General features: G+C 57.8%; 1 protein-coding gene across 1 annotated transcript in view; it reads left to right on the forward strand.

Annotated features, from left to right (window-relative positions):
• Positions 1–17940, forward strand: part of SYNJ2 (synaptojanin 2) — an 85716-nt gene that overhangs the window by 16586 nt on the left and 51190 nt on the right. The window contains exons 2-4 of the mRNA XM_090280030.1: positions 4560–4646; positions 12145–12415; positions 16378–16603. Of these exons, the coding sequence (XP_090136156.1) occupies positions 4560–4646; positions 12145–12415; positions 16378–16603 (584 nt within the window). The remainder of the gene's footprint in view (positions 1–4559; positions 4647–12144; positions 12416–16377; positions 16604–17940) is intronic.

Genomic DNA, 17940 nt, shown 5'->3' on the forward strand with positions numbered 1-17940 from the left:
GTGGGAGGGGAAACAGTGAATGAAATAGGGTAGCGCCTGAGCTGATGTTGGAGCTGGTGGGTACGTGGTGTGTGGGTACTGGGTTTATTACACTTGTTCTGCTTGTCTTGGGAACTTTCCATAATAAAAAAGTGTATGTGTGTTTCCAGACCTTGACTGTTTCTCAGCGCCTCCGCTGCTTCCGCTGTGGTCCTGTAGCATCATCTCTCGCCTGAGTCCCTCTAGTACCTCCTGACTGGTCTCCTCACTTTTTCCTCTTACCCCTCTGGGATCTGTTCTTCATATAGCAGCATAGTGACCCCAAAACCCTGCAAGGCTCCCTGCCACCCACAGTGAAACCCCAAGTCTTTGTATGACCTAGAAAGCTCTTTATAACGTGTCCCCACCTCGATTCCTCTGTCAGACGCATTTACCTTCTCTTTGGTCCTTGAAAGTTTCTGCCTTAGGACTTTTGCACATGTTCCTTTGGGCCTGCAATGCTCCCTAGTCTTCACTCCGCCTTCCCTCTCACTTCCTTCTGGTCTGTAGTCAAGTCAGCATTGCGGTGAGGCCATCTCAAACCATATATCATGCTCCGTTTCACACACACGCCCCAGTGACTGCATGCCCTCCCTTCCTGCTCTCACTTTTCCTCCTTAGCGCCTATCGCTGCCTTGTGTTGTGCTTCCTGACCTTGTCTGTCCACCCGGGCAGGAAGCTCACATGATACCCGGCACCAAGTAGGCCCCTCCACTCCACTGCCTTCCTGAGAGGCCTTGGCGGTGCCTCTGCTCCAGGGCCTCACCCGCCAGTTGGCCTCCATGGTCGTCACTCATCCATGACACATGTCCCCCCTTTGCCACAGCCCGGTGCCTGCCTCGCGGCCTCTGTTGTCCTTGGACTGTCGTCTGCATGGTTCACTGCTAGATCCCAGCGCCTCGGACAGCGCCGGTGCCAGTCGATTCTCATGTGTGCTCGCAAACAAATGGCGGCATCCCAGGGGCACATGGTGGGGGAGGAAGAGGATGGGAGAGCAGGCAGGCTGGACGTGCGTGGCCAGTGGCAGGGAAAGCAGAACCATTCTCGCAGGGCAGAACCTCCAGGAAACACAGCAGAAGTGTGGAGGAAGGGCGTGTTCTATCTCTGAGACATTAAGTAGGTGGGGGCAGAGGTGCAAATGGGCCAGCCGGGCACAGGCTGCGGAGGTGTGTGCGCCACCCACGCGCCGCTGGAAATAAATCCTGGTTGTTGTCAACGCGGAACGATCAGGACTGTCCTAGAAATGCTGGAGGCCTGCTGGCGCTGGGCTGGCACGCCTGCCTGGGGCAGCTGCCTGGCACTGCCCCTCTGCCCCCCTGAAGCAGGGGTGTCCTCTGTCACCCACGGCCCCTCCAGCACCGTCATTTGCTCCTTACCTGCCTGGTGCTTGCAGACCTTTGATTTGGAAGCTCTCTTTTGAAGAGCAAAATGGGTTTCTCCTTCCTTCAAACCTAATGAGAACATAGAGTTGTTTGGGACAAGCAGGGGAGGCCGGGCTTTGAGGACTAGGGGGGCCTGTGTCCCAGAGGTGGGTCAGAAGAGCCTCGGAGAGGAAGACATCGAGAATAGAAAAGAAGCTTCCTGGAGAGACGGGTTGCAGGTGACCCAGTCCTTTAATAGTGAAAGGTTACTAAGTGTTATAGGTTCAAACGTGTCCCCCACATCATACATTGAAGTCCCATCTCCATGTCCCTCAGAACGTGACCTTATTTGGAAACAGGGTCATTGGAGACATCATGAGTTGAGGTCATGGTGGAGCAGGGTGACCTTCGAATCCAATAGGACAGGTGTCCTTATACGAGCAGGAGGGAGACAGGCTCATGAGGAGAAGGTGGCCTAGTGGTGATGGAGGCAGAGACGGGAGTGGCACCACTCCAGCCATGGGGGAGGGGGGTACCTCCGCCCCCGGAAGCTGGCATGAGGCAGAAAGGAGTGCTCCCTGGAGCCTGTAGGGGCGGTCCCGCCCTGCATGCCTTGCCCTGCAGCCTTGCTCCCAGGCCATAGCCTCCAGGCCTGTGAGACGATCATTTGTCATTTTGAGCCCCTTGGATGGTGGTGGGAAATGGCATCTTCTCACCAGGGGCTCACGACCACCGGCCACCAAGGCCGCCACGTGCTGTGCGTGGTCCCAGGGAAAGTCAGGTGGGAAGCTGTTTATATTTGGGAATCAGTCATTTACAGGCTTCACATGGACCCGGGTGGCCCTGTGTTGTGGCGCCAGTTGGTTTTTAAAACAGGACGATAAAACGTCTTCTTTCTCGTGTTTGTCTGACGCTGCCGGTGACAGGGTGATGTGACGTGTGTGCTTGTCATCTGAGACCCAGCAGGGCGAGCAGTCCGTCTGTTTCCACAGCGTCTCCTGTGGTCACCTTCCCGTGTCTGAAGTGGGCTCTGCCCACAGCGGCTTCCTTCTGTCCTGTTTGGTGCCCAAGGATCTCCTTGTTCTTCAGCCAACAAGCTGCGGCCCTGGAGGCACGAGTCTTCAGGGTTTGCTGGGAGGCTCCGTAACGCTCCTGGAGCTGAAATACGCATTCTGTGCAGGTCAGAACTCTCCTGCGTTTGTCCCCTTGTCTGCTGAGTGGAGGCCGGGAGCCGCCTGTTTACCGCTCCCTGGCTCTGCCCGCAGCCCCTGCAGACATGGGAACAGCATGGTGGGCCTTGCCGGTGGCCCGAAGGAGGTGTATCCACCCCCACCTGTGATGGGGGTTGCACAGGACTTCCTGCCTGTCCCCCAGCAGGAGCGGACCTGTTGCCAGGACTCCTGGGCACATGGTAGTGCCGGTACCTTAACAGGTGACTTGCCGTTGCCTCTGTGCTGAGGATATTGTTCATCTCGGTGGCTAGGTACAGGTGCGAGGGCCTTGTCCCCACAGCCTGGATCACTGTGGAAGCAGGACACCCGTGGACTTGCAGAAGTGTGCTGTGTCCGCCCCTGGCCCCCTAGGCTGTCCACGGCTCAGCTCCTGGGAACGGTACCTTACGTGGTAAAAGGGACTTCACAGGCAGCTGTGATTAAGTTAATTAAGGGCCTTGAGATGGGCAGGTTATCCTGGGTGGTGTGGGTGGGCCCAGTGTACCCACAAGGGACCTCAAAGATGGGAGAGGGAGGCAGGAGAGGAAGAACCAGATGTGAAGGTGGCGGCAGCCCCAAGCAACTTGGTGGCTGGCTTTGAAGAGGGTGGGGGCCCGGCAGCCAACATGGGCTGTAGAAGCTAGAAAAAGCCAGGGAATGGATTTTCTTCTGGAGCTTCCAGAAGGTACACAGTCCTATGGACACCTTGGTTTTAACCCCAAAGACCCATTTCAGGGACTTTGGACCCGCAGAATTGTAAGACGGTGAACATGTGATGTGTTGAGCCACGGATTCTGGGGTCATCTGTTACAGCAGCAGCGGTCAGAGACTAAGTGATCCCACTGCCCCACGTGCTCTGAGGCAGGGGACAAAGTGGGCAGGACTATGGCCGCCCTCTCCTTGTTATCATTATCTTCAGGTTTCTCTGCCCCCACATCCTCCAACAAAAAATAAAAGAAAACAAACAAACAAAAACCCACCCACAAAACCTCATGTGAGTATTGGGTAGAAATGTCATTTATTAAACTGACCGTCCTGGTGTCCCTAAGCTGAGATTCTGATGAGAACTACAGACCTAGCCCCGTAAGAACATATGTCCGGACACATTAGCACGCGACTTTAGAGACCATGCGGCTCCTCCCACAGGCTCTGCGCGTGACTGTGGGCTGGACCAGCCTATCCGTGACCCAGATGATGGTCTTTGCACTCAGTGAAATCGATAGCATCGAAGTGACTGCTTTCCTGCGAAGTCTCCTCGGGTCACTTGCCGGGCCCCATTGGCAGACTCGCCCATTTCTAGTTTGTTCTGTGCATTTGGAGACACTCCCTGAGAAGGGGTCTCAGGCTTGCCCCTCTAACAGTCCTGGGAAGGTTGGGGCTCGCTGTCCCTGAGGGTTCTTCCTTCTGTCAGCGTTGCCTTCACGCCAGCCTGGGACGTGCCCTGGGCATTGAGGGTAACTGCTGAAGTGGGGGGGGGGGGCTGCTACTCATGCAGCTTGCCTTGGGGTTCGCTGTCCAGGGCTTGGGGTGTCTGGGGACCCAGACTTCTGCCCAGGGTAGCAGGTCCCTGGGGAATGGACACTACAGAATAAGGTCTCCAGTGGCCATCCTTAGGAAGGAAGGCCCTCCCCAGGGGGTGTGGACCGTGGAGCAGTGACAAGGTCAGGTCCCCAGGCACCCGCTCCCAGCTCGGATCCAGCGCTTCCTACCAGCTGGGGGGCTCCCTCACCCTCTCCAACCCCCAGGAAGCTGTGGGTGCTTCCAGAGAGCAAGCGTTTGGTGGGGAGATTGGAAATCTGCTGCCTGGGGATTTGCTGATTATGAAACCTTCACACGCGTTCCTGGGGGCCGAGCTATTGTCTCTGCGTTTTCTTTTCTGAGTGGGTGGGGAGCCATTGGAAGGCTGTGGTGAGTGAACCCCGAAGGGACGCTGAGGCTGATGGTATCTGTGATGTGTTTGTCCCCCCAGCTCCGGAGGAGAAGGAGGTCATCAGAGGCCAGTACGGGAAGCTCACCGACGCTTACGGCTGCTTGGGGGAGCTCAGGTTAAAATCTGGTGAGTATCTTCCCCCAGAACAGCAGCCGTGCGAACTGCTGCCTGCCGGCTTGTGTTAGCTCCGAGAGACCAGATTGAGGCTCTGTATTTTAGCTGTTAGGGCCTTTGAAATGTTTATTTTGCCGAGCTCGCTCCTCCGTTCCGGGAAGCTCAAGGTGAGTGCAGCCTGGTTCTCACCTGTCCGGGTCGCTTCCAGACATGGGTGCAAAGAAGGCTGACCTTTGTTGTTTGCCCACCTGGACCCAGCATCAGTTGGGGGCGGGGCGGGGCGCTGCTCCAGGGGATTGTCTGTCATTTACAAGGGACCTGTCCTCTAGATGGGGTAGATGCCAGCAGCCCCGAGTGCCCTGGACAGGCTGGGTGTGTCTTGAGAGAGCGCTGTGGGCACTGTTGGCAAGGAAGGAAAAGCCACCAGGACACTGGAGCGGTGGGGGAGGGGACAGCTAGAGAAAAGGAAAGTGCATCACAAAACTGGCCAGTTAGTCTGACTGGAAAAGGCAGAGAGGCCAAGTGGTCCGCCAGGCTGTCCTTTGGGGTTGCAGACTCCGCAGGGGACCGCTGAGTCACCTCTGAACTCCTGGACCTCATGGGGCCCTAGGGCCACCATGTCCTTCCCTCTGTCTCAGCCGGCTAATTTATAGGGGTCCCACCCAGTGTCCGCAGAGAGGCGTGATGCCAAGACCGAGCCAGGTGGCGTTCCTCATTCTCAGTCCCGCTGGGACAAAGTGGGAAAGACTGTGAGCGAACTGAACTCGGGGGCAGTGGCTAAGCATGGCCACCGTGCTCAGGGACAGAGGACAATAGAAGCCCCCAGAACAGCTCTGTTGTCAGCTGTTGCTCTTCTGAGTCTTTTCTGGGGTGACTTTTTCTGAACTATCATGACAACATCGATGATTTCTAAACCGTGCTTAGGAAATGCACTCGGTGCCCACACAGCAAAGCCCATTCATTAAATGTCCGTTGTGTGCCAAGGGCTGTCTACACGCTGCCTGACTTAATCCTTCAGAAGATACGCAATGGGACGATGCATCTTCCTCCCCGTTTCACAGGAAAGCAGACGGGCTCAGAGGGGTAGAGTAACTTGCCTAAAGAAGCTCAGCTAGGTTCCAAACCCCGTTCTTGCTGCCTCCAAATGCTTGCTTTTCCCATGAAAATGTGCTGCCCACCCAGGGTTTTCTGTAGGACTGTCCCCTGCCCCTTTCCTGTGGTGATCTTGCTGAGGTTACAAAAAATTCCTGTGGCCCTGGCCTCAGTCTGGACAGCGGGAGGATGGCAGGTAGCCTCGCGTGGTGCTCCCCTGGGCGAGGCACTGTTTACCTGCCGTCACTGACTAACAGCCCTCCCAGCAGCCCTGGCAGCAGCCCTGGGGCAGGTGCCGCGGCTGCCCTGCTTACAGACACAGAGACTCGCTGGGGAACCTTACCTGCTGTGAATAATTGGCAACATTCTTCTTGTACTTAATTAAATGATCCATTTTGTGTGGGAAGACATCCTGGATTTAGAGCAGGGCCATCGTTTGCCCAAGGTCAGGCGGTCCTTAGGCACCAGAGGCGGCTTTCTGCCCCGAGGCCACTGTCCTGAAAAGTCAGAGAAAGGCCGAGCTTCCAAGGAGAAGAGGGGACCTGCTGCATCCCAGGGAAAGCGTTTTGTCCTGGGCTGTCACCTGAGGTCAGCTAGCTATAGACAGGCCTAACCAGAAAGGGGGACAGCCCCCAGAACATTGTCGCATGGGTGTCCACAGGGTGCCCGGCCCAGGGACCAGGGCCGGCTTCAGGAGCAGCACTGGGGGCGGGGGAGGGGAGTGAAACGTGGAGAGAGGTGACCGACTCCTGGAGCTGCCTCCTCAAGGCCGTCCTCCCTTCCTGCAGCCGTGCCACCTGCCCGTCCCTGCACTGAGGAGGGAGCGGGGGTGTCACAGCCTCAGGTGGCAGGTCCCCATTTCTGATGTCCTCTGAGTACCCCCAGGCCCTCCTGCCCCAGGCTCCGTCCGTGCAGGGTGGGCGGAGAGGGTCTCTGCCTGTGGAGAGGATGACCTTGACCTTTGGAATGTCAGGAGGATTTGGCTTTTTTGAACCCATCTCTGAAAGTGGCCTGGGGTAGCTGAAGGGTGGAGGGAGGGACTGGGCCTTGTCATTGGCTTTTTCGAATCTGCTCTGATTCCATCGCGGAGCGTGGCTCGCCTTGGTTTTCCTCTCCCACTGCAAGCCCCGACCCCGAAACTAGATGCGTTTGCTTTGGCTTGGTTTGTTTTGATTTGGTTTTTCCGCCCCTGTGGAGGGTATTGGGAAGCAGGCAGCATAGGGCAGCTTCTGGTTGCCGCCTGGACGGCCCTCCCCTCAGGGTTGGGGCCCCCTCTCACTTTTTAGGCTGAGGGTCTCTGTGCAGAGAAAGACTTTCCCTCAGGCTCTCACCCGGGGCAGGTTGTTCAAGCCGCAGCCCCTCTGGGAAAATCGCCTTTTCTATCAGAAGTGAAGAAACACACACACAACCCGCATCAAAGCTTTATCTCAGGTTGCTAGGTTTCCTCGGAGAGCTCGAAGTCCCCCCCTTCCTTCCTGAAACACCCCCACAGTTGGCAGGGGGGTTGGGGTCCCCAGTGACTGCACAGTCCAGAGCACCGGAAATGAGGGGGCAGCAGGGAAAAGTTGATCACTTTTAACCTAAGCTCTCAAGGCCTCCCTGTCCCACAGCCTCAGCGGCTGAGGAAATCGGAGTCTGTAAGGAATGTGTCCCTGGGACTGTGCCGCACGAGGCCATGGAACAGCATGGCAGCCCCGCCCCCTGTCCCCAGACAGCCCTCCTGGGCGGGTCCCAGTCCCAGTGGCACAACAGACTGGCCTGCTGCTCCCGTTTACTCTCCCGAGGGCTGTCTGCCCACCTGTGGAGCCAGGGCAACCGCCTCGTCTGTCTCATGATGTTCCTAAGAGTCTAGAACAGGGGCTGAGTGGGCGGGGCCGGCCTGCAGGGGGGTCCCTCTGGGCGAACTGGGTGGGGCGTGAGGGGCACGGGCTGAGCGGCCACGGGCCTTGTGAGCGCTCTTTTCTCCGGGCCGTCGCCTCAGAGGGCAGAGCCTGGAGGGGCAAGTTGGACAGGCTTTTGAGATGCAGGGTGGGCAGTGCTCTCCAGCAGGTCGCGAAACGCGGTGGCCTTCATCAGTCTCAGAGTAATTTACTTTTTAAGACCTACACCCAGTGGTGTGCCGGTCAATAGCTGACACCCAGCTCTCTGGGGAATTTCCGTGGCGGAGCTACGCCCACGCTGGATGATGGCCAGCTACTTGTCAGAGTGGGGACAGCGTGTGCAGCTGGCTGTCACGAGCTGTGCGAGCGGCCAGCACAGCGTGGCAGTGGCGGTGGACCCTGCTGTCACAGTCTAGGCAGGGAAGGCAAGTCGGTGCCCCCTGCCTACAGAGGCAATAGGATCCTGAGCTTGTTCGTACCGCGAGGGGACAGTGGGCCAAAGCTCCTTACTTCCCAGCGGGACACCCCAGAGTTCCTGAGTCCTTTGTTTACAGTTTTGAGCTGACGAGTGTTGTATGAGCAGAAGGACAGATCAGAGGGTCCCGAGGAAGCCCAGGGCTCAGATTGGTAGGAGCCTGGCCGCAGAGAGAACTCGGAGCCGAGCAGGCGCAGAGAAATGCCAGCACGGGGAAGCAGGGCCCTGGGAGAACACTCCCAGCATTGTCCCCAAGTAAATGGCGTTGTGTCTGCCCCAACCCAGTGCCAGCCCTCCCCTGCCACACGGCAGATGGCCACAGCTACGTAAGACGCGGACCCTGTCGCTGCAGGACTCAGGGGGCGGGGGGCAGGGGGGGTTGAAGGCAGCCCTCTCGAGGGAAAGATTTCCTAAGTTCATATTGAGGTTTTGGAGTTGTTTTTTGTTTTTATTGTAAAATGTACAGGAGCTAAAATTTAGTATTTTAACCTTTGTGAAGTGCACAGTTCGGTGGCATTAAGGACAGTCACACTGTTGGGCAACGGTCCGTCTTCAGAACTTTTTTCCTGTTCCCCGAATGAGACCCTGCCCGTTAAACCCTAGATACTGAGGCGGCGTGGTTTGTTCTCCACCCTGCCGGTTCCAGCTGCGGGCAGAGTTGTCTGCGCTGTGCGCCTCCAGCCCTCTGGAGGGGTGTCCCTGTGTCCGTGTGTGTGCATGTGCCTCTGTGTGCTGTGCGTACGTGTGCTTGTGTGTGTGTGTGTGCATGTGTGAGAGAGCGCATGTGTGTTTGGCCTGTAACCCATTCCTTGCCCTCTCTGTCATCACCTCACCTGACTCTGGCCAGTACCCTCTGACCTGGCGTGGTGTTGGCTTTGGCCAGAGCCCCAGAACCAGGATGTTTCAGCTGGAAGGACACGGATGCCATCTGGTGCCCCCTGCCCGCTACCGCCCCCCGAGCCCGGAGAGGCAGGGGGACCTGCCTGAGACCGCTCAGACCATTGCAGGGGGCAGAGCTCCGAGCCCCGTCTTCTGAGTGCAAGCTTGTCCTTCCCTCCCTCCGAGGTCCTCGCTGGTTGCACGCCCCCGGACTCAGCCTGCCTAACGACCTCTCAGCCCCTCCCCAGGCCCCGTTACTTCTCGGGGTGGGAAAACAGGCCCTGCCCTGCCTGCCCCTGTAAAAGCAAAGCCTGGACGCTGGGCTCAAGGTGAGCCTCAGAGGGGCCACGTGGGCAGGTGAGTCCCCCGGGCCTCCCTTTCCTCCCCTAGAGACTCTGCTGTGGGGACACGGTCAGCACCACCCCGGCAGGTGGGCCAGGGGCGCAGTGACCCCCAGCGCTCTGGTGCCGGGCTCGAACCAGGACCCTTCCCTGTGCCTGTGTCCCCCTTTGTGGAAAATGGGACAGAAACGGCCCCGCCACCCAGGAGGCCGGGAGGGAGTTTGTGGGCAGGAGCCGCGCTCGGGAGCTCTGCTCTGGGACTGCTGTCACCCAGGCACCTTGCTCAGGCTCCCACGGGCTCTTATCCACCCGCCCCTGCCCGGGGACTCAGCCCTGCTCTCCGTGGGGGCGGCAGCGGCCTTTGTCGTCATTTATTTGAAGGCCTGCCCACAGCTCGCCCATCCCGGCCCCCGGGCCATGCCCTGCCCAGGAAGTGCCCACGGTCTTCACAGCAGCCTGGGACGCTGGCCAGGGACCCGGTCCCCCACGCGGAGGCTGTGAGGACTCGGCAGAGAGACGTACGGTAAAATTTTCCATGCTTCCCCTTGAACCCACGCCCTTCCGAGTCTGATCTTGGGCCTGACGCCCAGAGCACAGGGGCGGTCCTTGGAGCTCCCAGGGGATGGTCCCTGAACTCTGCTTTCCCTGCGCGGTGCCCACCGGGTGAGGCGGACGGACGCCTGGGCGTTGGCTCTAGCTCGGGCTGTGGTAAGGGCGGCACTCCCGAGGCTGTCATTGGATGGTGTCAGCTCCACGTGAGCCCACCTGTCTTCCAGGAACGACGCCTGTTCTCCTGAAGAAGCTCAGCCCCTGACACCTGTAACCGTCTACAGCGTAACTGCCTCTTCTTACGTAGTTTTAGGATGGTCTGCTGACCACAGACGGGTGAGGTGGGACACGGGCCCAAACGGTCGCCCTGTCGGACCCCACCCCCAGCAGTGGGCATGCTATGAGCAGCGACTTACTTATCAATAATAAAATAATAGGGACTAGATAGTGTTATGCTGAGTGAAATAAGCCAGGCAGCAAAAAAAAGGTACCATATCATCTCACCTAATACAGGAAACTAATGAACAAAACAAACATATGAGCACAATAGAACCAGAGGCATGGAAACAAGGCACAGACTGACGGTGACCACAGGGGAGGGGGCAGGAGGGGAAAGAAGGGAAGGGGGCTCGTCAAGGAACTCGTATGAATGACCCCTGGACATGGGCAACAAGGTGGGGACTGACTGTGGGGGGGCGGGGGCAGGGGAGAGCAGTGGGGGAAAAATGGGACAACTGTAACAGAACAATTAAAAAAATGGGGAAAGAAAAAAGTAAAAAGATAAATTCAATAATAAACAGCAGACGTAACCTGACCCCAGGCAGTGCCCTTTTCCCTGTTAGGTATGAGGAGGGTGTCTGGGGGTGGGGGGGTGTTAGTAGTGGAAGTGGTGGTCTTGGGGGTCGTGTATCAGTGTCCAGAGATCTAAGAACGTTGACTGCCATCGCTCCAGCGATGACCACTGACCACTTGGAGTAGACCTTGCTGGGAACAGGGTGGGAGGAGCATCCTGTGGGCCAGGCACACGTCTCCCCTGAAGGCTAATCACACACCCACGTTCTCTCTTGGGCCCTCTCTTGAAACAGAGGAGGGCAGGCACTGTCCCCATCGTCCCCTGAGCCTTGCCGTGTACCCGACTCACACTGCACCTCGTGTGCCAGGGGCCTGCTGGGCAGTGGAGGATGCAGAACACAGAACAGCTGGGACAGTGTGGTGGGTGGAGGCCCTGGAGGGGGTGGGGAACCCTCCATGGGGGCAGGCAGCTTGCTGGGGAGACTTCCTGCAGCACCTGCCCCGTATATGTGGTTCTCAAGAGCCCCAGTCTACTGGGGACAAGGCGGAGCAGGAGCGTGGGAGCGCAGCCAGTGACAAGGGCTAATGGTGCAGTCAGCACGTGGAAGGGGTCACTCACGGTGTCTTGGGAGAGCAGGGACGGCTTCCTGGAGGAGGTGCTGCTGAGATGGGCTCAAAGGGTGGCAAGGAGTTCTCCTGGTACCAGTGGGGGGGGGGGAGGCAGACAGGAGGGTCCTGCTGTTCTGGAGGGTGGGGGCGGGGCAGGGCAGTGGGGTAGGGTGTGGTTGTGGAAGGCCTTGCTGGGCAGACAGCGTGGGGGGGGGGTGCGCCATCTGCGGCAGAGGCAGCATCTAGTGTGAAGGCCCAGGGGTGGGAGGGGCTGCAGGACCCTGGGTGCCCCCACGTGGGAGACGAGGGGAGGAGTTCCCGTTTCAGTTCTTGGGGAGGTGGGAGCCGTGGGAGGATTTAAGTGGAGCAGGGAGGTCTGCCATCAGGTGAGTCTGGAAGGCCTCTCCAGGGACAGAGCTTGGAGGACTGGCATCAGCTAGAGGCCCTGAGCCAGGTGGTGACCGGGATTCATGGGGAGGGTGGCTTCGACGGGCTTTTCGTAGCAGACGGGGGAGAAGGTACTGGCTGGGGAGGCTCTGGGCCAGCAACCCTCAGCCTCTGGTGGGCAGCGGCATCACCTGGGGCGTGTTAGCGGCGGTGCTGCCGGCCCAGGCCCACAACTGTGGGTGGGCCCCGAATTTGCATTTCTGACAGGCTCCCAGGTGGTGCTGCTGCAGATCGGGGCCACGCTCAGAGCCAGGCTCGGGCTGCAGGCCCACGTGGCAGGGAGAGTTCCTGAGACGCTGAGTGGAGCAATGTGGGGTGCCAGGGGATGTGTGGGAGTCAGGAACAGGAAGTCATGTAGCAGCAGCGAGGACTGGGCTGTTAGGGGCCCTCACGACTGTCAGCTGCCTGTGGGGGTCCTAAGCCCTCCTTCTCACTTCCCCCTGCAGGTGACGCGTCCCTGAGCTTCCTGGTTTTGGTGACAGGCTGCACATCCGTGGGCAGAATCCCAGAGGCTGAGATCTACAAAATCACCGCCACCGAATTTTACGCTCTGCAGGAAGAGGCCAAGGAGGAGGACCGGCTCACAGCCCTCAGGAAGATCCTCAGCTCAGGGGTCTTCTACTTCTCATGGCCCAATGACGGCTCTCACTTCGACCTCACCGTCCGGGCGCAGAAGCAGGGGGATGACAGCTGCGAGTGGGGGAACTCCTTTTTCTGGTGAGGCCCACGGCCCTGCATCTCCTGCCCCCAGGTCACGGGGCGGGCGGGCTTTGTCAGCTCCGTGTCCTTGATCTTGGCTTGGCATTACCCCCAGGGTCCTGGGTCACCTCTGAGAGACGCGATCCATGCCCACTCGCTCTCCATACAAGAGGGGGACGAACCCCGCAGTCCCCAGCCCTGGGGTCGGGGGAGGTGTTCAGAGTGGTAGATTCGGGAAGACAGCCTGGGCCCTGGGTAAGGAGCATAAAGGCCACCATCCACCGGGCGCCTCCTCAGTGCCTGGGCCTGGGCTCAGTTCTCTGCTATCTTCTCAGCCAAGCTGGTCACGCTCTGCGGACAGACGCAAGGCTCACGTTCCAAGTTCTCCTTGGGGAATATACTCATTATCCTCATAGTCATCGACGCGGTGGGGTCTGTTGTCCCCACTTTACAGAGAAGGGGACTGAGTCTTGACCAAGTGAGGGAATTCGAACGCAGGCAGTCTGGCTCCAGATCCCAAACCAGCCCCAGCCGTGGGGAAACTGAGTCTTCCTGCCAAGGTGATGCAGTCACGGGCTAAGACGTGCCCTGATGCCGAGGCAGAGCTGGCTGGGTTTCTGCTGGCGAGGGTCGTCCCAGTGCTCCTCCGTGGACGTAGCGAGGTGTGCATGACCCTGTGACTGTGTGGCCCTTTCTGGGTGCCAGGGGGAAATGGCCGTGATGAGTCTGGGTTGTCGGGGGTGCTATTCCCTCCGATGTACCAGGAGACATGGGAGAAGTGAGTGAGAAGCTGAATGGGAGAAAATGCTGCTGTAGAAGTTGTTCCGATAAGCCTTATGTAAGGGATGTTCTGAGACTTCCAGCATTTGCCTTTGGGCTGCCCAGCTTCCCAGCCCTACCACGGGGTTGGGAGACTCATTCACCCCCTTTGTTTGGGCCCTGCCTTCTCCCAAGCAGAGGAAGTCAAAGGTCATCCAATAAATGTTCTTTTCTTGGTGATTTGGATCCTCCCTGCAAGGGAATTCCTGACTTCTGTTTGGAGAAAGGGGGGCTTCACCAATCCTTCCATCCCTGTCCCCAGGTCTTCTCCAATTCACTGGTTTTGAGCTTTTTAGGCAGAATCGGGATCAAACTTTAAAGCACCTGTGACTCTCCTGCTGCTGTCATTAACACGCAGATCTGACTCAGCAGTCAGGACAAGGGCCTGGGACTCAGTGTTTCTAGCTAGGTAGTGATGGTGGCACCCAGAGACCGACTCACCTTTGAGTAACAGGTCCGAGGGGGCGGCACTTCTGTGGCTCAGCAGCTGTGCTCTGCAGCCGAGCTTACAGACTAAGGGGCTAAGGCCATGCAGCCATTTTCAGCCGGACTGTCCAGGGAGCATGGGCGAGGAGTCTCCAAGGCTGTGACCTTCTGTGGGAACGTCGTAGGGCCAGAGGGATGTCAGGGGACTGTGGATGCCCTCACCTGTGTAGCTCCTCTCCTCAGGCCACCTCCTGCCAGCGCTGTGGCTGGAGATTCGCAGTACACAAAAACAGGAAGACAAAGCAGAGACTTACCACGGAGAGCTCGGAGGGGTTTGGAAAGGGGGGCCCCCCGTGGACACCAGGCTCTGTCTCAAGTTGAGAGGAGGCAGGGGTGACTCCAAAGGGTGCCAGGCTGCTGGGCCATATACCAGGGTGTGGTGTTGGGGCTCCCGAAACTGACCACAGTTGAGTCGGCCCTGGCTGAGTGGTCACAGGCTTGGATCCCTCGTCCGCCACTTGGGATACTGTGCCCTCACCCACACCTGGAGTCAGGTGGGGTCGTCGCTGGCTGCAGCTAGTGAACGAGGGGGCGTTTACAGTGGGGTGAAGTCCTTTTTCTGGGCTGGTCATCGGCTCCCGCCGATAACTGCTTCCTAGTCCCAGCAGGCCTCCAAGGAAAGGCAGAGCTGGTTCCTTTCCAGCTCCTCCCGCAAGGATATGAGCCGTCCATCCACAGAGGCTCAGGCCAGTGTGGCCCCAAGCCGGCTTTACTCAGGGCCATCCACTTGGCAAAAGTCCCCTCCTTCTGGCCCCTGGTGACCGGTGGTGGCCATAACTGTGTGGCTGGAAGACTCTTGGACGTTGGGAGTCTTTGTCTTCATGCCCTGTTCGGATTTCATACATCTGTTAGGAAGGCTGGTTTATTGTCTGGACTTCAGGGAGTGATGCAGAAGAGGGAGATGAGTTCTCCTGAAGCAGGGCTCACGGTCCTCATTTTTCAGGCAGACTGGCGCCATGGTGGGGGTGGGGAGCCCACGTGGCCACTCCCCCAGGGGGTCTCAGTGCCCAGGTGGAAGTGGCCATGCTCAGACTCAGGGAGGCTGGCCTAAGAGCTGGCGGTCACTGCTGCTTGGAGAAGCCACCTGACATATCAGGGCTCACAGCACACGTCTCCCGGATGGGAAGATGCTGCTGTCTCTGAGGAGGGCATTGTGATCTATTGGGTTGGCCAAAAAGTCAGTTTCTGTTTTTTCCGTAAAAAAGACATATTTTTCATTTTCACCAATAACTGTATTGATTTGGATGTTTTGAGTATGTTGGCTAGCTCCCGCTATTGGCTTCTAGTGGGGAGAGGCCAAGGGTGCTGCTAAACATCTTCCAATGCGTAAGACAGCCCCACAGCAAAGAATTATTTGGCTAAAATGTCAATAGTACCAGGAAACTTTGCAAATCATTCTCACGCATTCAATCAGTCCCAGCAGCTTCTCTATATGCTGCACAGATCCTTTTTTGCATTTCAGTTGCATTTTTACCTTTCTTGAAACAATAAAGCATAGTACACTGAAAATGTGTATTTTCTTTCATCTTCAGTATTAAAAGGGCTGCATAAAATTTCACCAATTTTGATGACTGTTTTAAAAAATGCAGCTGATCTGACAGCTGTCACAATACAATCTAACAAAATTGTTTCGAATGAAGTTAAAGACAACTAAGCACGACTAGAGCCATCGTTTGGGAAAAAAGTAACGGACTTTTTGGTGAACCCAACAGATTTGCTTAATGCCTGCAAAAGGGAGTCTCCCTTGACAGCTCTGCCTCCCTGGGAGCCTGTCAGGCGCCTCCGAACGGCACTGCTCGGGTCCCCTGCACGTGCCACATGGATCCCAGACACAGCCCAGTGTCCAGGCGTCTGTGCCCCTGCTGAACCCTCACATCTCGCACCACTTGCTCTGCTCAGGAAGCTCGGGGGGTGTTGGGAGGCTGAACGGGTGGGAGAAGAGAGGAGTAGGTGGGCACACGGGCAGCTGTGCGGGCGGGGTCTCCATCAGGAGTGGCGCGGCCGTCCAGCTGGGAAAAGGGTGCAGGCTCCCAGCTTCATGCTGCCACTTCTTGGCCCCGTGACCTTGGGCAAGTGGCTACCTCACTTTGCTGCACCTCAGTTTCTTTATCTGCAAAATGGGGTGATGATACCTGTCACATAGCATCGTTTCAAGGGTGCAGTAGATGACTCCATCCCGAAGCACTTAGGACGGTGCTCAGTGCACTTGATAAACGTGGGCTGTTACGCCCGTCGTTACATCAGGGTCTCCAGGGGCCCAGGACCACCCACCAGGCGTGGACGTACTGTAATTTTCATTAAGTTTTATTTCCAGCTCACCCCCTTATTTATTGGGGATTGCTTTGTAATTCACCTCATGGGATATGGATATCACTTAAATAAGCATGCATATATTTACTGTGATTATTTTGTATCATCACTATTTAATCACAAAACATGATTAAGTTGTTACTGATGGGATTCCCAGTTTAAAACGTGGAGTGGCTTCGGGAGAGGATGCCTCGCCCTTCCTGCGGCCCCTGTCCCGGTGGCCCTGCTTGGCGTCTCTGAGCTCACAGGCGCTGGTGCACGCTCGCCTGTGCGGGGAGGGGTGCCGCGCACAGGGCCGCCTCCCCGCCTGCTCGGGGCAGCGTCCCTGGGGCACGTGAGGTGACCTGAGTCGCTCCGTTTTGCAGGAACCAGCTGTTGCACATGCCCCTGAAGCAGCACCAGGTGAGCTGCTGTGACTGGCTGCTGAAGGTCATCTGCGGGGTGGTGGCCGTCCGCACAGTGTACGCCTCGCACAAGCAGGCCAAGGCCTGCCTCATCTCCCGCATCAGCTGGGAGCGCGCCGGCGCGCGCTTCCACACCCGCGGCGTGAACGACCGTGGCCATGTGTCCAACTTCGTGGAGACGGAGCAGGTCAGTGCCCCGGCCTGTCCGGCCCCGGTGGTTCAGAGGGGATGCCGCTGGGGGCTGTTCAAGGCGGCTTCTGCTGAGCCCGGCTTCTCACTCTGATTGGAGACGGAGCGAGTTACTGGGGCTTTGCAAGCAAGTGTGGCCTCTGGTTCGCGTGCGGGGAGAATATCGCTTCCCTGAGGTGTTTTCAGCGAGAGGACGCAGGATTTTGCCAGGATCACGCCGGGTGGCAGTTACACAGAACGCAGCCGATGAGGGACGAACCAGCAGAGTTTAGAAATCTTAGACAAAACTCAGTGCGTCCATCATGGGAGGATGAGAGAAGAAACAGCCCTTTTTCCCCCTAGAAGCAGCCTCAGCACCGAGGCGCCGGGAAGGCTGCGTGTGCGGCACGGTTGCCTCTGGCTCCCGTGACTAGAGCCATCTGCTTCATTTCTCATTGACTGGTTTTCTAAGTTCTGTCCTCGTTCCTAGAGATGCTGTCTCGCAACTGTGGTTTTCCTCTCCAGCCTGCCCTGGGGAGGAGAAGGCCGCCCGTGTGCACTGGCAGGTGGCATCCATTAGAAGGGGGCGGCTGGAAGCACAGGTGCAGGAGGCTGTGGGCGTCAGGCTGCAAACACCTGTGTTTGCTTAGTGGCTGCGGCTCGGCCTCCCCTCCTGCCACCTGTCGATGTGAGAGGCGCTTCCTAGGAGGACTGAAGCCAGTTTAATTTGGCACGGATTGGAGCCCCTGGCTTTGGCATGCAAGATGCCTCCTGTTCGGGCTTCCGGACGCACAAAGGCGAGGCCGGGCCTCTTAGGTGCGGAGTGGGAGGACCTTCGAACAGGAGCCTGAAGATGGGCAGCAGGGCCAGTTTCTTGCCTGTGGCTTCTGCTCGCAATGTCTGCTCTCCTGGATAGAAACGAGGCAGGTGAATAAATACTTGGTTTAAAATAACAGAGGAAACTGTGCACCAGGCGGGGAAGTGCGAGGGAGTAGGAGCCAGAGTCGGAATCCAGCAGGGCGGCAGACATGTGCTTCCTCTGAATGTGGGTGGGACCTGTGGACCTAGCGCAGCTGGGTGGGGGGGTCAGCCCCTCCCAAAGTCCACCCCAGCAGTGTCTGCCGTGGGTGCGTTTTCCTCTCGCTGTGTAAGAGCGCCACTTGTGCCCTGCCTGGAACCGTGGCTTGGGTTTTTGAGGTACTTTGTAGCGGTGGGGGGGCTTAGGTTGATCTGAGTGGTTTTTACTTTTTTAAACACAAAAGTCTCTAAGTGGAATATATATTTAACAGTGTTCCTGCCAAGGGGCAGCTATGCGGTCCCCGCTCCTGGTCACTTCTAAAGAGAAGCCGGGGATTG

The sequence above is a fragment of the Furipterus horrens genome, unplaced genomic scaffold (assembly GCF_987537825.1).
Source record: "Furipterus horrens unplaced genomic scaffold, mFurHor1.1.pri manual_scaffold_6, whole genome shotgun sequence".
NCBI classification, from domain to species: Eukaryota; Metazoa; Chordata; class Mammalia; order Chiroptera; family Furipteridae; genus Furipterus; species Furipterus horrens.